We start from the raw sequence: 23,230 nt of genomic DNA, 5'->3' as shown, positions 1-23,230 counted from the left end.
GCCCTCCCTCCTTTAGTGGACTTAGATATCCTAGGTACGACCAGAAGCCTCGAATTTAGTGATCTTAAAGAGCGCGATGGATTATATGGCGATAGAAGATCTCTTAAATACACAGGAGCTAAACCATTTAGGGCTTTATAGGTCAGTAACAATACTTTGTAATTGATACGGAACTTAATAGGTAACCAGTGTAGAGATGATAAAATTGGTGTTATATGATCATATTTTCTTGACCTAGTAAGAACTCTAGCGGCTGCATTTTGGACTAACTGTAGCTTGTTTATTGAGGATGCAGGACAACCAGCTAATAGAGCATTACAGTAATCTAGTCTCGAGGTCATGAATGCATGAACTAACTTTTCTGCATCAGAAACTGATAGCATGTTACGTAGCTTAGCAATGTTTCTAAGGTGGAAAAAGGCTGTTCTTGTGACATTTGAAATATGATTTTCAAAAGACAAGTTGCGGTCTAGTATAACACCCAGGTCTTTTACTGTAGAGGATAAAGTAACAGGACGTCCATCTAGATTAAGGTTGTATTGTAAGAGGTTTTGTGGGCAGTTTTTTGGACCAATCAGTAATACCTCCGTTTTATCTGAATTTAATAGAAGAAAATTACACGTCATCCAATATTTTATATCTTTAACACACTCTGTCATTTTAGATAATTTAGTGTTATCATCTGGTCTAGATGAAATATATAATTGAGTGTCATCAGCATAACAGTGGAAACTTATTCCATGTTTTCTTATAATATTACCAAGTGGCAGCATATAAATTGAGAATAGCAGGGGGCCTAATACAGATCCTTGCGGCACTCCATAATTTACTGACGTTATCTTTGATTTTTCCCCATTTAAATGGACAAAATGGTAACGGTCTGATAGGTACGATCTAAACCAGCTTAATGCCTGTCCCTGAACACCAGTGTAATTTTGAAGTCGATCTAAGAGTATTTTATGATCTATAGTGTCAAACGCAGCGCTAAGATCGAGTAAAACTAGTATTGAGATACAGCCTTGGTCAGAAGCTAAAAGTAAATCATTTGTAATTTTAACCAGCGCAGTTTCTGTGCTATGATGTGGCCTGAATCCAGACTGAAACTTTTCATAGATATCGTTTTCTTGCAAGAAAGAGCACAATTGAGCGGACACAACTTTTTCAAGTATTTTAGACATAAATGGAAGATTTGAAATGGGTCTGTAATTTGCTAGGTTATTTGGATCTAATTGTGGTTTCTTAATAAGAGGTTTTATAACTGCTAGCTTGAATGTTTTTGGAACATGTCCTAAAGATAAAGACGAGTTAATAATATTGAGAAGAGGCTCTTCCACTACAGGTAACACTTCTTTCAGTAGTTTAGTGGGTATTGGATCTAATAAACATGTTGTTGGTTTAGATGCAGTGATAAGTTTATTTAGCTCTTCCTGTCCTATAGTTGTAAAGCGCTGTAGTTGTTCTTGAGGGGCGATAATTGAGGCTGAATCATAAGACGCTGTCAAAGATTGTACATTTACAATTGTGTTTCTGATGCTTTCTATTTTCTCAGTGAAGAAATTCATGAAATCATTACTATTAAAATGTAACGGAATATTTTGTTCAGGTGATGTCTGTTTATTTGTTAATCTAGCCACAGTGTTAAATAAAAACCTTGGATTGTTTTGGTTATTTTCTATTAGTTTGCGGAGATGCTCAGCCCTGGCTGCTTTTAGAGCCTTTTTATAACGTGACATACTGTCTTTCCACGCGATTCTAAAGACCTCTAAATTAGTTTGTTTCCATTTGCGCTCTAAGTTACGAGTTTCTCTCTTGATAACATGCGTAGCACTGTTGTACCATGGTGCTTTAGTTTTCTCTCTAACCTTTTTTAGTCTAATTGGTGCAACAGTTTCTAATGTACTAGAGAAAATGGTGCTCATACTGCTAGTCATTTCCTCTAGCTCATCTGTTTGTTTGGGTTCACTGAGGAGCGGAGATAGATCAGGTAAGCTATTCAAGAATCTATCTATAGTGGTTGGAAGGATTGTTCTGCCTGGTCGATAACGTGGCGCAACATGACACATTTCAGCCGTACGTAGTATGCAAGTTACCATGTAATGATCAGTGACATCATCACTTTGCGGTATAATATCTATATTGGTTGGATCGGTTCCATATGATATAATTAAATCTAGAGTATGATTAAGACGATGAGTGGGACCACTAACGTTTTGCTTGACCCCAAAGGAGTTTAATAAATCTGTAAACGCAGCTCCTAACGCATCATTTGTGTTATCAACGTGTATGTTGAAATCTCCAACAATTATTGCCTTATCGACATTGACCAATAGATCTGAGAGAAAATCTGCAAACTCTTTTAGGAAATCAGCGTAAGGCCCTGGCGGTCTATATACGGTAGCCAAGGCTAGAGATAATAGGGATTTCTTTCTTACATCTAGGAGCGTAACATTTAGAACAAGTACTTCAAACGAATTAAACCTGTGACCTGTTTTCTGAGTAACATTAAGAATATCTCTATAGATTGTTGCAACACCGCCGCCACGACCAATCAGACGGGGCTCATGCTTATAACCGTATCCTGGTGGAGTGGACTCATTAAGACCGAAATAATCATTTGGTTTAAGCCAGGTTTCAGTAAGGCAGAGTACATCGAAGCTATTATCAGTGACCATTTCATTTACAATAACCGCCTTAGGTGTAAGCGATCTAATGTTTAGAAGACCTAGCTTTAGAAATTGTTTTTGTTCACTAATATTGAGATTTTCTGGTTTAATCACAATTAGATTTTTCTTAGATCCTACAGTAGATTTATTGTTTGGCCTCACTAAACGAGGAATAGACACTGTTTCTATATAGTGTTCTACACTGGTACTTATATCAATTAATTTGGGACAGCAAAGAATGTGATTTGGACTTTGACTTACTAGTCATATGGTGTGTAACGTCTTGGAGATGTTGTCCGACAGAACAGCCGCTCCGATTCTGCTGGGGTGCAGGCCATCAGCACGGTAGAGCCTAGGTCGCTCCCAAAACAGATTCCAATTATTTACAAAGAGCAGTCTCTGTTCATTACACCATGACATCAACCATTCATTTAGTGCAAACAATCTACTGAACCTTTCTTGTCCTTGTCGGTACGTGGGAAGCGGTCCAGACACGACGATCTTTGCTTCAGGCGATGTTCTGCGTACCGTCTCGATCAGGCTCCTGTAGTCCCTCTTCAGAACCTCCGTCTGCCGCAGCCTGATGTCGTTCACCCCCACGTGCAGCACGACAGCTCCGACGCGCTCGTCACCGTTCAGGATCTCGGGGACCTGCGCAGCGACATCGAGAACACGAGCACCAGGAAAGCAGTGAGTGCGCACCATACCTTTACCTGAGGTAGCGCGGACATGCCGGACCATGGAACTGCCGATGATCACAGCGTCGTCGCGTTCCGTCTCGCGAAGAGGGGAGAAGCGGTTCCGGGTGGAGATCTCGAAGACCGGGAGGGGCGGAGAGGTCCTTGCTCTGGTCCTGGCTCGTGTAATGTAAAACATTACACACTTACTACAGTTAGAAAAGTCGGTCCCACTTTATATTAAGTGGCTTTAAGTACTATATACTTACATCGAAAAATAAGTACAAGTACTTATTGTGTTCATGTTTTATTTTTAAAACACTTTTGCTGCTATTGCGGTGTGATACGGGTCAGGTTAGGGACAGGTGTGCTGGTATGGTTAAGTTGTAAGGGAAGGGTCAACAGTGTAATTACATGCAGGTATTTTAAAAATATAAGTACAATGTAAAAACATGTATGTACACAATAAGTCCATTGTATCAAATTATTAATTTCAATGTAAGTACATAAAGCCACTTAATATAAAGTGGGACCGAAAAGTCAAATCATAATCAACCACCCCTTTAAGGCTGTTGACTTTAACCCTTTATATTGGCCCACGGTCATTATATATTTAAAACAGTAATATCCTATACTAAACCTAAACCTAAACCAATCTTGACAAACTATCATTTGAAAGCTTACAATCTCTAGGTTTCATTTTTGGTGACTGATTTTTAAAAATACATTACAGAGGAGCCGTAATTTATCAATTTGCAACAAGAATATGTTCACACTCCTAAGGCGTTCAGACCTTTATTCTGAAATAGTAATGAACATGAAAAATCATTAAAAGAATGGTAGAAACCTCAGTTTGTTTTCATGCCAAGAGTTCAAAAGATAGCTTCCATTCAATTATTTTAGAAAAAAAAGCTCTGAAAATGTTTTAAATATAAAGAAAATAATAACAGATTCAGCATTAGTGATGTGGCAGCGAGCTATAATGCACACACGTGATCTTCTGTGTTTCTTAGAGGTTGAATTCATTTCAAAAACTTCCAAACTTCCAACACTACTTCTGAATAGGATGTCTACTTCATAAATTGTATGAAAATTGTAAAAAATAATGGTTCAGACTCAAACCACATATGGAGATGGAGGCGCCCTTATATGGGCAGTGATGTCCCAAACTAAATCTCACTGAACGCTAATTTTTCAACCTAAAATTTGAAACACAACTTGTTCAGATTTTTGCCTTTGATTTTTTTTTTGCAGTTTTAGAGTCCTCCAGGTTTTGAAAATATATATTTTATATAAAATATGAATAATACAAATTTTAACGTTGTACATTTTCATAAACTTAAACTTCTATAACTATTTTTCTGTTTAACTTTCCTAATTTATTTCACTTCTACAAAAATCTGCCAAGTGTCTTCTTAAAAACAAGACCAATCTTACATCTATATTCCAAAGCATTCCTGAATTACAACCATTTAAGTTCGGAATGTGCATTTTCATGTCTATTAAAAAAGTGGGATGCTGCTTAAGGGGATAAACTGCTGACATGTTGTGCTCCATCAGACAAATAACCCGTCAAACACTACAATAATAGTTCAGCTTTGAATCTCTTCCATTAATTCACAACTGTGCTTGTATTGACATGTCTGTGAGGATTTGTCCGGCGCTGAGGGACACGTTTGACCCAGATACAATAATGAGCGAGACTCAACTGTTGAGAGCTGAATGCTGATTGGTTAATTCGATCGTTCATTAGTTGTGTTCCTCAGTCGGTGTCCTGAGCGAGTCTGGCGCGTTACATCAGATCGGATCTGCACACACACTCCTGTTGTGAAGAGTGTTCAGATAAATGGACGTTTATGTGTGTGTGTGGGATATTGAAACGAGGCTGCTTGTTCTTAGATGTCTCTCACCTTGACTCGTAAAAGAAAACACATGGAATTGCATCTCCTGATGTTATTGCTTTTTCCACATTTCTCTGTATTATTTGTCTAGCATATTGTAAAGCGGTTCCTACGGAGTGAATGGGGAAGTAAGAGTGACTCGATAGCAAAAGACAAACCGTGCTGTTATTGATAATGATGATAAAGTACGATATTTCCCGAGAGAAACTATGATTTTGATATTGCTGTTTGCTTTCTTTAAAGGGTTAGTTCACCCAAAAATAAAAAAAATCTCTCATTATTTACTCTACCTCATGTCGTTATAAACCCGTAAGACTTTCATCCGTCTGCAGAACACGGATGAACATATTTTGAATAAAATCTGAGGGCTTTCTGTCCCTCTATTCACCCACATCTCTGATGCTTCAAAACGTTCATAAATAGATCTTAAAATAAAAAAGGCTGAAGAGACATATGATTTCTTTATAAGATGAACAGATTTCATTTAGACTTTTATTCACATATAAACATAAACAGCGAACATACTTAAATTTGGTGAAGAGAAGATCAAGCATGAAAACCATTGAACATTGATGCTTCTGTTTATCTTTGACTTTCAATGGAGGGACAGACATCTCTCAGATTGCCTTATTAATCGTTGAAACACAAATCAAGATATTATTAAAGTCTTATGGGTTTGTAATGACATGAGTGTGAGTGAATAATGACAGATTTTTTATTATGTAAAATTATGTATATTATGTAAACACACCTTTATTTTGGATGCGATTAATCGTGACTAATCGTTGCCCAGCACTAATTTTAAAGTATATTATTTCTACTTCTTTTGAAGGTACATATTCTAAAGTGAACTTCTTTTCCTCAAAGTCATCTTGTCATCCCGCTTGCTCATGTTTCGGTCGGTGAGCTCAGCAGAGATGCTTTATGATTGAGGGTTTGAGTGTTTTCTCGTCCACAGAACGAGCCTCTGAATCCAGCAACTGTAGTTAGTCCATGGAAAACCCACAGGCCAAAGGCTGAGAGCGATCGACTGAGCCCTAGAAGTGCACACACACTGTCCTGCAGTGTAATGAAGTCCTGCCATGCCGCTCTTAATCCATTTACTGTCTGACAGCCGTGCAATTGTTTCCCCTACAAACCCTCCGTCAGGTGACACTTCTGGACAGGTCAGGACAATCCTGTGCGAGTCTCGGCGTTTGGGGGATTTATTTCTCCATTCCATTGTCCAGTTGTCCAAAGAAAAGGGTTCACCTTGGTGTTACGCATGCATGTATTTACTGTATGCAGTTGTGTAATGCCAGAGAAAAGGGTTCACCTTAGCTGGTGTTAAGGCATGCATTGCTCAGGTGTAGATTAACTGAGACGAGACCATTCATATTCGGTATTTATGACATGCTTTTAACATTTGAAGTTGCGAATGCGGTGTTTTAATCTTAAATGCCATGGCTGACAGGACAGGATAATTGCAACCACTAGTTGAGACCTAAATATATTCAGCGCTTGTGACATTTATCCACAGGGATTATAGCCGTATTGCGTATAACCTTATAAATGTACAGAAACTGACTGCCTGACTGTCAAAGGCCACTAATATACAGACACTGAACTAAACGCACACTTCTGAAGAGTTTCTTTTCTAACTTCAAGAGGATTCATTTTCATGCTTTGCTCTCAGCGATTATCACAGGAAAAGCTTGTTGATCGTGTTGCCAGCACAGCAAAGAAGAAAAAAGACTATTGACTTCAGAGAGTGCTTCATGTGATGACATCAATGAACTGGTTTATTCAAGTCAAAAATATGATCTTAACTTCATCCTGACTACATTAGGCTACACCAACCTGAGTACATAGGTTACACTAGGGGTCACCAAACTCGGTGCTGGAGGGCCGCTGTCCTGCAGAGTTTAGCTCCAACCCCAATTAAACACACCTGAACCAGCTAATCAAGGTATCACTAGGCATACTAGAAACTTTCAGGCAGGTGTGTTGGACCTGGTTGGAGCTAAACTCTGCAGGCCCTCCAGGACCGAGTTTGGTGACCCCTGGGTTACACCAACCTGTAGGTTACACCAATATGACTACATTAGGATATGCCTACCTGACTACATTAGGTTACACCAACCTGACTACATTAGGTTACACCAACCTGACTACATTAAGTTACACCAACCAGACTACATTAGGATATGCCTACTTGACTACATTAGAATACGCCTAACTGACTACATTAGGTTACACCAATCTGACTACATTAGGATATACCTACCTGACTACATTAGGTTACACCAACCTGACTACATTAGGTTACACCAACTTGACTACATTAGGTTACACCAACCTGACTATATTAGGTTACACCAGCCTGACTACATAGGTTACACCAACCTGACTAGAATTAGGTTACACCAACCTGACTACATTAGGTTACGCCAACCTGACTACATTAGGTTACGCCAACCTGACTGCATTACGTTACGCCAACCTGACTACATTACGTTACGCCAACCTGACTACATTAGGTTACACCAATCTGACTACATTAGGATACGCCTACCTGACTACATTAGGTTACGCCAGCCTGACTACATAGGTTACACCAACCTGACTACATTAGGTTACACCAGCCTGACTACATAGGTTACACCAACCTGACTACATTAGGTTACACCAACCTGAATACATTACGTCTCCTGAAGATAGTATATCTATAAATATAACATATTTTGAAGAATGATTTTGATTCATTAGCATCTCAATGAAGCACTTGTTCTCCATGTGGCACTCAGTCTTAAATTGATTGTCTTCTCATAAACTAATGTACCAAATAGTCTATGTATAAATAAGTAAATTTACATAATCATAAGTGAGCAGCTGAATTGGGTTGATGGTGTGTGTGTGTGTGTGTGTGTGTGTGTGTGTGTGTGTGTGTGTGTGTGTGTGTGTGTGTGTGTGTGTGTGTGTGTGTGTGTGTGTGTGTGTGTGTGTGTGTGTGTGTGTGTGTGTGTGTGTGTGTGTGTGAAAAAAAGTGAAAAGAAGAAGAGCTATATGAAAAGAAATTAGTGTGCGAGACCTTTCATGGGGAAAAAGGAGATATTTGAGGATTAACTCAGATTTATGGCATGTCATAACAATTTATACGTTTCAGCGCTGACCTTTCCCTCAGCGCTCGAGTGATAGATGTACTTCATTACCATGTTTGAAAAGATCCAAACGAAACACCTTCCTCTCAGAGTCGCCCGTGATTGATCAGCGCAGGATTGTGGGTAAAAGGTACAGGTTTGCGTATGCATGTGACCCTGATGTCATGTTAACAGACAGACTTGACATTGAGGGTACAGTATAAAATGTGGAAATCTCACAGACACGATACAATATCTCCCCATAATCCCAACATAAGCACTGTTTATGTATTCTCTATGCATCTGCAGATAGATGAGGGTGTGACTATTCGATAAACGCAGTATGAAATAAGAGAATTAGTCACGGTTATGGCCATTTATTTCTGTAAGCATATCAAATTTCACTCAGCTCCTTCAAACATGCCAACAAGATGTCACAACACTTTATACATTTTCAGTTATAGTGCAAGTCTTATCGGTCACAAATAATCCCTGTCAAGAACACACACACAATTCCCTTCATTCCCTAAACTTCAGGTTGTCACAACCGAATTTTCCTTCAAACCACAGTATATGTTTTAGGAAAAACGACATATTTCCAAAACTGCTCATCAGTCTTACAGTAAGTCCTGTATAACGATTATAATCTTTTATTGTACAAAGCTATCAAAATCATCTGAGTCTGATAGTCTGAAAGTTTTAGCAGAGATAAATTCTACAAAAAAATAAAAAAAGTCAAATAAAATACTACATACACTCTAAAAATGCTTGTTTCAACCCATGTTTGGGTCAAACATGGACAAACCCAACCGTTCGGTTAAAACATTTAACCCAATGGTTAGGTTTGTCCATATTTGACCCAGACAATAAAAAAATTAAATAAAAAAAATATTATATTTATTATAGTTTATTTTTAGTTTTACAGACAAATAAGCAGTACAATCAGGACCAAACACATCTACACACACACAAATAAATATATAAACCTCAAAAAGATTCAAGTTTGAGTTAACCACAACACTAAGCAAAGATAAGGGAGGTCAGAACTGATTTTTGCCCAACTTGACATTATGGGCAAGGCGAAATTGTACAAATGGACCAAATGAGATATATAAAATGTTTAAAAAAATTGTTCTAATAAAATTTAAGGAGAGTGACAATTAAAAAAAAAAAAAAAAAAATCAGATTGCAAATACTGTCATCATTTTCTCTGTCTTTGACTAATAGTCAAGAAGTCCCAAGAAATGTCAAATCCACATATATTTACTGAGAAAATTAGGAAATAATAATAAAATAAAACATATTTTTTTAGGAAAGTGGCAATAATAAAGAACAATTTGTGAGCTTAGAATTATAAGGTTCTATCTCCACTTTTGGTCGAAATTGAGTTTTTGACATAATCTGATCCATTAGGTGTTTATTAATGCCTGTGTGGTGTGTTATTTTGGGGGGTTGGGGGGGGGAAATGTTTTGTTAGTAGTTATTAATAAAATCAAAATGTTCCTTCTCAGTTTTGCCTGATGGAATGTAAAAACTTTGATGCTCAATGTCTCAGAACCCCTAAACGGAGATAGAACCTTATAATTCGCACGATTCTCTCTATAATGCTCACGAATTGTCATCATTGTCACAAATGATAAATAATTAAGGAAATGTGTAGACTACATTGGCTCTCATTAAAGTGTGGCCTTGTGTTCAGACGTGTCCCTGAGAGTCGATGAGGCCAAGAGTCCGTCATTCGTGTTTGAGCTTGTCGAGCTGCGGTGATCAGAAGTTACCGCGGTCATTTACCGCTCCTGCTGTTCCCTCCGTTGGCTGTAGTGAGACTCCTCTCAGCGGGCAGCTCTGATCCGTCATGTAGAGGGATGTCTCCTAATGACTTATTCATATCATATTTCCTCTTCTCATCAGTCGAGCAAAGCCTTGTGTACGCTGCCTCCGTCCGCTGTCATCTCGTGCCGGATACACCAGACACTCTTCCTCCCACTCGAGGGTCTTATAGAGCGGCTCAGCGGGTGGGCTGTGTTTGCATAATGTTATTGCCAGTAAGGCATAAACAGTCACTACCACACTTGATTAATCATGGTTCTCATTTTCCCCGCCGTCTTTCATAGACATAAGAGCTGCGGAGCCCCATGGGAATTAATGTGACAGTTTAAAACATGCTTGTTAATCCCTCCTCCACGCCGAAAGAAGCTGCGATACACTAAAGTGTCTAAATGAGAATGTTTACCTTTTGTTTTCAGTGTAAATCGCAGGATTACAGTGCATTAATTGGGACCCCCGCGTTGAACGACTGTCCAGAAATGCCTCGTTCGCCTTCGGTTGCATCCGGATAATTAAATCCCTGTGGTGTGTGTGTGTTTACAGGCGACACGTGCACCATGGCGGAGTACAACAAGCTGAAGAACATGTTGCTGGATATGCAGCCCAGGACCTCCACGAACGGGGACGCCAACGCCATGGACCAGAGGAGGACGCTGGTGGACACCATGTTCAAGTATATAGATCGAAACCAGGACGGCCGGCTGAGCAGTGAAGAGCTGGCGGAGGTAAGAGGAGCGATGGGGAGTAAGGGATATCGTACAGCCATTACTCTGATAGGGTTTATGTAAGGGATAATGTACATCCAGCCGGTTGTTATCTCAGAATAAACCCCGACGGGGTGATCAGGATCAGGTCTTCTTCAGCCTGACGGGGTTTATTCTGAGATAACAACCGGCTGGATGTACATTATCCCGCTTATTACACGGCTACTTAAGTATTAAGTAAATAATAAGACACAAAAAAATTATCTGAGTTAAAATATTTGATTAGGTCTTTAGACGCAAAGCTTCCGCGGAGATAGCGAGTTCAAACTAGACAGACATTTCAGAGATACGGTATACAGTCATACACTTATTACACAGCATTTCAACACATAAATAATTATGGGGATTAGAGATATTGAGTTCAGATTAAACTCTTTTAAAACCATACCTGTTTGTTTCTTATAATCCAACAGTGAACAAAACAATAGTCACAAAATGGCCGCCGCAGCGTTTGTGTGAAACAAGAGAGCGAGTCCACGATACTGGACGGCATAATTAAATAACTGTACAAAAAATCTTGATTTGACTGAGTTTTAATATTTTATTAGCTCACCAAACGCAAAATTTCCACGAAAAAAAAAAACTTTCCTAGCGAGCGTATAGCGCTGATGACTTCAGTGACCCGGATGAGCTTCTGTTCTCAGCGGCTGTTATCTGGGAATAATACACCGCTAGATGCTGCGATTGACCAATCAGAATCAAGCATTCCACAGAGCCGTGTAATAATGAGGAATAATGATCATCAGACTGCACATTATACAGCGACCCTTATGTCATCCCAAACTCATATGTTCCAGTTTTTCCGTGGAAGCCAAAGTTGAAGATTCATTACAAACATAAACTGTGGCTAGTGGTTTTCTAGTTACAGCCACTCAGCATCTTTACTTCCCACAGTTTTTACATTGATACCATGGGGGGAAAATGGCCATATATATATTTTTAATATTATATCATAATTTGGCAGCAGGTTTACTAGGCTGCTGTCACTTTAAGACATGACGCACAGATCCATTACACTGTTACACATGTGTTTCTTTCTCAACTGGTTACGTTCACCTAAAACATAACTCACTGTGTTTACACGAATACCCACCAAGATCAACATTATTGATATTATTTTGTGTATATTTGACTGTTTAAGTGCAATAATCAGCAAAAAATAAGAGAGAGAGAGAGAGAGAGAGAGAGAGAGAGAGAGAGAGAGAGAGAGAGAGAGAGAGAGAGAGAGAGAGAGAGAGAGAGAGAGAGAGAGAGAGAGAGAGAGAGAGAGAGAGAGAGAGAGAGAGAGAGAGAGAACGCAGCTGGTATCTGTTCTGCGGAAAATGATTATTGGAAGTGTTTCAGATATTTTAGTATTGAAAAATCTGTCTTTTTGACAACACTGCATTGCATTTAGTTCAATATTTTAGATGGCTTTTTAAAACACTACAATTGAAAATGTATAGGTTATATTATATATAACATTCAACCCAACATAGCGGCTCATAGGAAAGATTGCGTTACACCACTGCTGAAATAAACCCGTGTTTGGCAGGTCGGCGGGTGTTCATGTCAAGCCCTGATTACATGACAGTTTATAGACAGTTTAAGTCTGTTAAGCTCCAAAAGACAACCACCTCCAAAGCTGGCATATGATTAAGTTGTTATGTAAGGTTTATGATTAAAACTACATGTACACTCTTAGAATTTTTATTTATTATTATCTATATAGAACTCTATTCTTGACTCAATTTAAAAAAAAAATCATCCCAAAAAGGTTCTATGTAGGGTGTAATGTCTAAAACTATTATTTTATACATAATATGATAGCATGTGTTTCTAGTGATAAAGTATGTTTACAGGCGGTTTAAAGGTGGGCACTTTAGAAGCGCTAGCAATAGCGAGTTAGCTTTGAAAGCATGAGATCCCTTCAGACCGTCTCAAAACACATGAGCGCTCTCAGCAGAGTCTGCGAAGCATCACGAGACGAGAGACAGCGTAGATTACTCATGTCTCAAAGCACATAACATTACAATAATAATGACCGTAAACCACCTACAGCGCTCGCTCTCGTGCCATCGGACTGCTGCAGATTAATTTCGCTGTTGATATAGTGTTGACAGACATTCGGACCGAATGCAATATCACAGTACATTGATACTGACTATTTTTTTATTTTCAGTACAGTAATTGAGTAAATCACTGTAAAAATAGGTTACTTGCAATTTTTACCTTGACAAGCTATTTCTACCCGATTTAGTGCTTAAAAAATTAGTTTTGTTGATATAATTCAGTGTATTTTGGTGGATTAAGTGGATTTGCTTTGAATTAAACCAAATAACTTTTCAGTTTATGAAAGACTGAAAGTAGTCCAGGTTTAATTCAGCTCCTGCTGGCTCGGTTCCTGGTTTTGCAAACTCAGACTCTTCTTGTGAACATCTAGGTTGTGAGATAACACAAGAGCTTCATCGTACCTGCAATCGATAACGTTGTTCATCTCCTGTTCTTTCACAGATCTCCGTAAAGGAGCATCTGGAGAACATCTTACTGGAGTGCAGCATGCAGGACCTCCTGCGTTACGACGACTACAACAACGACGGTCACCTGACCCTTCAGGAGCTCTACACAGCTTTCCGTGAGTCCCACACATCAGCTTCTCTCAGCGTGTGGCAGATCTGCAGGTTTCTCAGTGAGCCAGGCACCATTACGCCTCTCTCTGAAACACATTTGCACCTGATCCTTTGGGCCAATGAATGCTAATCATGGCCCGATGATGAGAGATGAGTGCTTTTGGCTGAAAAAGAGAGATGAGATGGCAAGCCGAGATTATCTCGTATCATCCATCGTCCCACGCCGCATAAAGCAAACGCTCTCGTTTCATTCGTTTCAGGAATTGGCATTGCAATTCACAGCCTCAGCTTCCCGAATGAGCAACCGCAACTAAAATTATACATCCATTCCACGCGGATATAAATCACGGTGTTAGAGGAGATGTGTGACCCTATCAGATCCAGCCACGGAAACAACATTAAGCAGCACCAGTCATTTACCTGTGTAATGATGAGTTTAATGCCTTTGTGTGCGTCGGCCAGTGTTGGTCATCAGATGAGGAGGCTGACGTGTAATAAAGCATTGCATCGGTCAGGCTCTTCTCAAGGTTAACCGTGTTGCTGCGGTGGGATTTTGGAGGATGTCATCTGGAGAATATCTCGTGAGAAAGGATCATTGCTGAAATTGTTTCCGTGCAAACAGTCGTCCCGGAGGAGATCCCACTTCATGCTCCTCTGCTTGTTTCTACACTTTTTTTTTTTTTTTTTTTTGTCTGACTAAATTGCTTTACACGTGTTATTCAACTTTCTTATGCTGTGAGCTTTGAGAGGAAACGTGTGCACATATTTTTAGTTTCATGTATGGTCTCAGTTGATGTAAGCTGGTAAGTGGTCTCAAGCTGGTTAATACCTAGTCATTAGCTGTTCATTAGCTGGTTATGAGGAGTCAGTAAAGGCATTTATTCATAAGCAGCTTATATGCACAATAATTGTTAGAGACACAATAATGAGTTTTGAGATGTATTGACCATTCAGCATTGTCACGTGTTCTTGAGGACAGTTGTCGTTAAACACGGAATTATTTTGATGTCACACTTAATCAATACATCAATTCTTAATAGCCAACTATTATTTTTTAAATAAACCAACATTACTACTAGTCTAACATCTAATCTCTTAATAAAAAATTAAAAAAAAACATCAAACTATGTAATAATCTAATGAACATTACATTTTTTAACAAACTAATTGTCCAAAAGATTACATTTACTATTTTTGTTGACACTTTTTGGTATCGAGTGACCTTATTGTTTTAAGCTGGTAAGTGGTCTCAAGTAGTCATTAGCTGTTCATTAGCTGTTCATTAGCTGTTCATTAGCTGTTCATTAGCTGTTCATTAGCTGTTCATTAGCTGTTCATTAGCTGGTTATGGGGAGTCAGTAAAGGCATATATTCATAAGCAGCTTATAATATGCACAATAATGGTTAGAGACACAATAATGAGTTTTGAGATGTATTGACCATTCAGCATTGTCACGTGTTCTTCAGCACTGAATTATTTTGATGTTACACTTAATCAATACATCAATACTTAATAGCCAACTATTATTTTTTAAATAAACCAACATTACTACTAGTCTTACATATAATCTCTCATTTTACAAAAAACAAAACAAAAAAAAACTAGGTAATAAACCTCAAACTATGTAATAATCTAATGAACATTAATTTTTTTAACAACCAAATACTTGTTAAAACATTAGCCCATAAGATTTATTTTTGTTGACACTTTTTGGATTTAGTGATTGTATTTTTATTCACCTTATTTTTCAGTGCAGAAGTACGTGAGTGTGTGAGGTTTCTGATTGATCAGGCGGCGGCGCTATATGGAAATAACTAGTAAACAGTACAAGTATTTGCGCTAGAAACCAGTGTATTTATGATCATGAGATTTAAATATGATGACAAATACCAGTTTGCAATATCAAGCATCATGACAGGCTGTGTTTGTGCAGGTAAAATTACTGGACGAGAAGGACCGCAGAAACCAGAAACATTGATGTGGCAAATGGCCGTGCTGCTCTTAAAGTGGGATAAACCGCTTTTTCTCAAATCTTTCACTGAGCTTGTCATAGTGCATTCTGGGATTGCATTCATAAAATGCTCCCGTAAAATTTGGCCAAAGAAAGTATTTTAAAAACACAAGATTTGTATCATTAGGCAACATTCACATCTAGAGAAGTCAAAAAGTGTGTAAAGCTTGTGTCTATGTAACTCTCTGTTAAATATACACCTTACATTAGAGTTTGTTTGCACATTAGGTTTAATAAAGCAGATCACGTGCCAAATAGCTCATATAATATTAATCTGAAAAGACTGCAGCTTGAACTAATCTGACAGTCCTGGATTTCAGCGCTTATACCAGAAATAAAACACATAAGCCTAGCGATAAGGCTCCGTTTCTAGCACAGAAATACGACAACAGTGTAGAAACGAACTGTGAAAATGAAGTATTTGTAGTATGAAGAAGAAATGAAAAGTAGTGAAGTCAGTGATGTGAAGAAACTACAACAGTAAATGTGTGTTCATGCTCAGATCGTCAGAACATTTCGACCGCAAACAGGACTAGGGAAGCTTGTTTCCGCCACAGAACGAAAAATAAAAAAGGTAATAACGACTTTTTATCACAATTGTGAGTTTACACCTAGCAAATCTGACTTTTTATCTCAGAATTACGTAATATAAAGTCGCAATTGCGAGTTATAAAGTCAGAATTGTGAGCTATAAATGCAATAATTGCAAAATTCTGACATTGTTTCTCAGAATTGCATGTTTGTATCTCGTAATTCTGACTTTATAACTCGCAATTGTAGTATATAAAGTCAGAATTGCATGATATAAACTCGTAATTCTGAGACAAAAGTATATATTTTTTTCTTAGAATGGGACTTTATTCTGAGAAAATATGTCAGAATTGCAAGATATTAATTGCGAGATATAAATTGCGAGATATGCTTTATATCCTTGCAATTCTGCTAAATAAAGTCCGAATTGTAAGATGAAAAATCGCAATTATCTTTGTGAAAAATTCAAATGTTTTATTCAGTATATATTTTTTCTTAGAATGGGACTTTTTTCTTAGAAAATATGTCAGAATTGCGAGATATAAAGTCAGAATTGTACGATGAAAAATCGCAATTATCTTTTCAAATGTTTTATTCTGTGACGGAAACAAGACTCCATAGAAATATAAGAGCCTCCAAAACAGAGTCGCTGGTAAAAGCTGCTGAACGTGCCCATCCGAAGCCGGAGCGCCTGAGACAGACGATCGATGATCACCTATAGCAGTGTTCCTGACAGAGAGAAAGAGCATCTGGGCGAGCGAGCGAGTGAACGGTGTAATGGTTTGAGAAAGAGGTCCCGCGGAGAGCAGGGCTCCTGTGCTGAAGGGTAGCGGGTCTGAATCTGAGACATCAGACGGGGTCGCAGGTCTCTCTCTAGGGGCTGAATTACTGAATCAGACAAGGAGTTAATTAAACACGTCCAACCAAGACACTAGCGTCACTGTCTCGCGTACTAACTGCAGTGAACCCTCGTAAGAGACTCATTTCCAGAAACCACACAAATACTGCAGTCGGATGATGATGAGATAACTAAAAAAAAGTGCACTTATAACTTCCAATTTTAAATGCAACGTGCAAAAATTGGATACAATAATAATATTAGGTAACACTTTATTTTACAGTGTCCTTGTTACATATGTTACATGTACTTACCATAGTAATAACAGTAAATTATGCATAATTGCATGCAACGAACTAACCCCCAACCTCCTAATCCTACCCTAACCCTATAGTAAGTGCATGTTGTTCATTAATATTACTCAGTGCTTAAATATATAATTACACTGTAACAATGGCACCTTAAAATAAAGTGTAACCTAATCTTATTTTTGGAGTGCATGAGTATAAGTATAGCTCTGTCTTGGATGAAGATTTGCATTGTGGGATTGACTTGTTTGTGACAGTTATACTGGAGGTGATGCTGCTTAAATGAGGTGTATTAGAAGACAGTGTGATGTTTCTGCCTCTATGAAGCCTTCAAATACTTTATTTCAAATGCTTTAAAATAATATACTTATCAGAATCAGAATCAGTTCTGCAAACTGAATATAATGTTTTTGGACACTTATTTTTGGACACTTGATGTTATTTACAATTAAACAAAAATGTATCATAGTGTCAATTTGTATGAAGCTGAATATTTGAGAGCTTTTTGACTCGCTTAAGTTCATCTTTTTGTGTAATTTCATAATTACTTCTATTGTCTTTGACATTTTTTATAAACTGTAGCATTAATGGTACACTACAATATACTTTAATGTAATTTCTACTGAAACTTGTATAATTTATTTAAATATATTTGTAATTAGACATATTTAGCCCTCTGGTGCTCTTTGATGATTTTTAACCCCCCCAAAAATAAGTTTTTTTAAAGTTTTGTTTTGTTTTCATATGATTATGTTAATAAATGGGTTATAACTACTGCATAACTATAATTTAGTACCATAAAATCCCATATGAATACAAAATATTTAATAAAAACATTATCGAACTAAAATATAGTACATTTGGTCATTTTTGACTGCCACATGAAGAACACCAGAGGGTTAAAGATGAAGTTGCAATTTAGCACATTTAAAATGTATTAAATTTAAATATAATTTTGAATAACACACTACAGTTAAAAGTACTATCAAGTACTTTACAAGTGCTTTAGTATGTTAGTCAACACATCAAAATAAGTGAAGCACGACAAGATTTGTTTGTTATGTACTTTTAAGTTGTGAAGTGCACATTCAACACACTTTTTTTCACATGGAGCTTTAATCTGCTTATGCGTTCTCGAATAAAGTAATCATTGCACTCCAGAAGCACGAAACACAGCCTGGGTTTGAGACGCACATTTGTCTTGCGGTTTTGTCTTCTTCGCTGCTTTATGAGACATTTGTATTCACTCCGGCAGGAACCTGAAGTTCTTTAAAGTTGCTGTTTACCTAAATCAGCTTTTGTGACTAAGTGCACCTGGACCGTTTCTGTGGTAATGCCAGTCGTGCAAGTTGAATTAATTTCAGCATGTCTTGAAACGGCGTAAAGTTTTAATGCCCTTTTCTCCTGATAACAGATGGACACAAGCCTCCGCTGTCATTGCTGATATTGTCATGTCCTGTCCTGAATCCATTGTGGCCCGATGTGAAGAGCCAGCTGTCAGCCAGAATAAAATCAGCCATGCGTGCAGTAACGTGTGCCACACCGTGAGTCATCCGGAAGAGTCAGCGCCACCGCAATCTCTGGAAAGATCTGAGTTTTGTGCCACGCGATGAGGAGGAAGTGTAAATGTGTGTCTGGGAATTCTCCCAAAGCTTAACGTGTTTCACAGGCTGGCAAAAGGTTTAATAAATGCACATTTTTGCAGCCGCTTTGGAAACCGGCAGTTTGATTCATTCATGAATCATTGCTCGAATCATGTGTTGTTAAGCAGAGGTGTGCTGGGGCTCACACTGAAGGAGGGTTACAGTATATCTTGGGACATGCTTACAGTAGATTAAATGATATTGAAGAGCTGACTCAAAGATGAAATGCTGCCGTTGCTTCATCACTCTCAAACCTGTGTGCGTGAACACGTTTGTATGCAGTCCTGTCACAGCTGTCAAGCTCCAAAATAGACATATAAATTGTCTAACGACTTGTGCTCTGTTTTGTGAAGTCTTGTGAAGTCACACAAACAGCCAGAATTTAAGCCATTATTTGAAGATAATCTTTAGCGATGTCTCGATCAAGGTTTTTTTTTGTTTTTGCCCTCGATCCGAGTCATTGAATATTGAGTCCTGATCCGATACTCGTATTTCCCTTTCGAGGGAACTCGCGCTGCACCGATGGCGCTTTGGGAACGCCCCTGTGTGATTGCGTCTGAAACACGTATGTCAACTAGTCCAATGGCGAGAGTGAACGTCACGGGCGGGTGACGTCACGACGAAATATGTCTGTCGTATTTATTGTTGTCTATCCCGAAATCGCACCGCTCAATATCAGTGTTGTAATGGCGACCAAAAAATTATTTAAGTTGTGTGCTTCTCCCTGCCCTCATTATCTCAAGGGTGGGGATGCACACGAACTTTGTGTGATGTGTTTTGGAGCGGAGCTAGTTCTGAGGAACTAGATGTGCTGAGCGTCGAAATGGGGGAAGAGTAATCTTCAGCTCTTTTCGAGAAGCTGGTGGAGGTACTATCTCGAGCTCTGTCAAAGTTGAACAACGAATGGCCAGCTGAGAAACTAGGCGCTCGTCCTAAAAGTTTATTAGATGAGTGTCTTTTGGCCTACGGATGCTTTCACAAGTTTTGAATCGTACTGGAGTTTCTCTTTTTGAACTTGAAGATATATTGCTAACGTACCATGATTTAAAGTGTTGATTTTTCTCTTGTTTATTCTTCTATTATTTTTTAAGTAAATTGTGGTGATAAAAAAAACAACAACTTGTTAATCTTATTAAAGAGAGTTGCATATAATTTCTTATGTTGTTTTTTTTCCCCACTTTTTATGACACGGGTGGTTGTTATAGCTATCCGGGACGATAATATAAATCTTTGTGGCAGGTGTACACTTGTCTGGCGCCCGAACATTAATGACTGATTGTTTTTTTTTTCTGTCGACCGCAGAAATATATGCGGACTCTGTGTTACCATGCAGGAGACTCGGAACAGCTGGCGGTTTGGCATTTGAAAAAGTTGGGGTTGAGATTGAATGCCAAGAAAAGTGTACTTTCTCCAGCACAGAGGACCTCCTTTCTTGGTGTCATGTGAGATTCAGTGACAGTGAGGGCCGTGCTCTCGCCCGCTCATGTCTCCGCGATACTCGCAGTTGTAAAAGAGATAAAGCTAGGCCAGTCACTCACTGTAAAACAGTTGCACGGCTGTTGAGCATGTCCAAGAGAAATGCACGTCACTAAACTAACGCCAAAAGGGTCCCTTTAGTTATTTATTGCAACACTACCTTTAAAAATCGGCACGACATGGACATTGCGACCGTCTTTTCTTCCCTATTGTGTCTGAGTGAAACGTCTTATGGAACAAGAACTAATCTTGATTGTGTCCATGGGGAGTTGATTGGATGGTTGGATGGATGTGGTTTGCTATTGGTGAATCTCATGTGAGTGACAGAAAAAGATTACGAGGGAGTTAAAGTTTTTTAATATTTTATTTGACTTCAGTTAACATTTAACATTAGTTTTAGTTAACTATAATAGCCCTGACTCCATGTTTCCTGTAGATCTACATAGACCAAAATGGAGGTCATATTTGTAAAAAGTTATACCACGTTCTTGATGACTCCAGCGCTTAAGAAAATCATTATTATTCCACATGTGATCTTGGGCAGCGCAGAAAAGAGCGTTTAGTGGAGGGTCGGCAGTTTCTCTCACGCTTTGCATGTGCAAACGCGCAAGTGCTGCTGCAGCATTCTGATGACCGTGGAGCGGCTCTCGGCTGTTGGCTGCTCCGCATGTGGGCTTCTTTTATCCCAGCCTCCGACTTGGTCTGCAAAAAGGAAATAATTCATTACCGTGGCTGCATTGATTTATTCCTTCTGCAGGCCTGAGCTAGAGTCTGACTTCAAACAAATGCTTCAGGCGATGGACTGTTCAGCTCTTCCTAGCGCCGTCACCGTCACACACACACACACACACACACACACACACACACACACACACACACACACACACACACACACACACACACACTGGCAGCAGAAAGACTCTAATCTGCTGAAAGGCTTCAGTGTTCAGCTTCTTGTACCAGAGGCAGAAAATGGTCATGATGCAGCGGTTCAGAGTCTGGCAGATACTGTACTTTTCTTAATATAGGAAAATATATTTTTTAATATACTTTCGTGATTGCTTGGATTTGTCCTTTTCTTCCATTTGTCTTGACTTTTTGTGTGTTTGTTTGTTTAATATGTTCCTTGAAGTTCACTTATAGTGTCAGTGACGTTTCTTGCACCCCATACATTTGCTTAAAGTCCCCCTGTAGGCAAGGCAAGGCACTTTTACTTACAGAGCAAATTTAAAACAACCACTGCTATTCAATCACTTCAGACAATAAAATACATAAAATACATAAATACATAAAATGTCAATCATTGTATCCCTTAAAACTCATCTTTGATCACCAAAATTACATATTTAAAAAAAAAATCCTTTAAATAGCTCGAATGTAACTCGATACCCTTGCCTCATTTAGTATGCGCAGTTCTATGAATATGCAAATGAGCCCCGCCTCCACTCACTCGCTCAGCTCAGAGATCCACTGGGTGACGATCACACGTTGATCTGATTGGTTACAAGGTAGTGTGTGACGTCAGAAACACCAGCGATTTCAAACCGTGTTTTTGAGACTGTCTTTGGTTCACTGCAGTTTTAAGCAGAAAATACTCAGCAATGCTGTCCACTTATGAACTTACACATGGATTGTGTTAAAGCGTATTAAAAACACCACATAGACACATAAACTACATTAAAAGCTGGATTTACACCACTGAGGGACAACTCTGAGCAGTGTTCTGACTCGCTAACTGCATCTCTTTCCTTGTCACTGACTGAACAGACAAGGTGAAGTGGTAGTTGAAGTGTTGTTGTGTTGTCAGTCAGATGTAAATATCTACTACCACAGCAACACATTCTCAATCCCAACTCGCCACATACTGACGCTTGGTTAAGACCCTTCGGCGTCACTTTTTAACGCTCAGGAGCCCTTTAAAGTAATTTTTCGACATGCAGTGTACGCCATTGCTTTCAGTTGTTTGCCTTATTCGTCAGATCAAGACGCATTTTTTTTTTTTGCGTGCATTTGTAAAAGTAGAAATGGAATATAATGAAATTATGAATATTGTATAGATGTTTCGGAGTACCTAACCCACCCCTACCCTAACCTTACCCACTTCTCAACAATATAAAACACAATACAGGCGCAGTGGGTATTTTGGCAAACACTGACCAAAACAAAAACAGTATGAAAGTATTATAAACACCTCGTGTTGTATTGCAAGTCTTCTGAAGCCAAACGATTTCTTAAAAAATTAATAACGGAGTTGATCTTAATGTTTTAACAGCTGAAAATGATCCCGCTCTGTGAAAGCACACAGGCATATCTCATTCAGAAGAGACACCCAGACTTTAGAATGATGTAATTGACGCAATAAACAAAAAACACACAACTGCATTTCTGCATCACTGTTTCTGAAGTCCACTAAACACAAACCATCTTAGCAGTGAATAGTTGACCATATGTAATAAAAAACTAAAAGGAACACTAATCACAAAAACAGTGACTATAAAAAACACAAAAATAACAAACATCATAAACACTTGCTGCTGCGTTTTGGACCAGCTGGAGTTTATTTATTATGCATGCAGGGCAACCACCCATAAAACATTATAATAATCTAGCCTTGAGGTAATAAATGCTTAAATTAACTGTTCCATATTTTTCTTTGAGAGCATATGTCGTAATTTAGATCATTTTTAAGATTGAAGAATGCAGTTTTACAGATGCTAGAAATGTGGCTTTCAAATGAAAGATTGTTATCAAAGAGCACACCCAGGTTCCAGACCGACTACATAGAATTGACAGATCACCCATCAAGTGTTAGACAGAATTCTGGGTTAATACATGCAGAGGTTTCTGGTCAAATAAATGGAA

General features: G+C 38.5%; 1 protein-coding gene across 2 annotated transcripts in view; it reads left to right on the top strand.

Annotated features, from left to right (window-relative positions):
- fstl4 (follistatin-like 4) overlaps positions 1 to 23,230 on the top strand; it is a 256,801-nt gene that overhangs the window by 164,479 nt on the left and 69,092 nt on the right. For both annotated transcript variants that reach the window (XM_079585040.1, XM_079585041.1), the window contains exons 5-6: positions 10,731 to 10,912; positions 13,445 to 13,565. In XM_079585040.1, coding sequence (XP_079441166.1) covers positions 10,731 to 10,912; positions 13,445 to 13,565 — 303 coding nt within the window. The remainder of the gene's footprint in view (positions 1 to 10,730; positions 10,913 to 13,444; positions 13,566 to 23,230) is intronic.

Source organism: Phoxinus phoxinus (assembly GCF_949152265.1).
Source record: "Phoxinus phoxinus genome assembly, chromosome: 17".
Classification (NCBI taxonomy): domain Eukaryota; kingdom Metazoa; phylum Chordata; class Actinopteri; order Cypriniformes; family Leuciscidae; genus Phoxinus; species Phoxinus phoxinus.
This window is presented reverse-complemented; position numbering and strand designations above follow the sequence as displayed.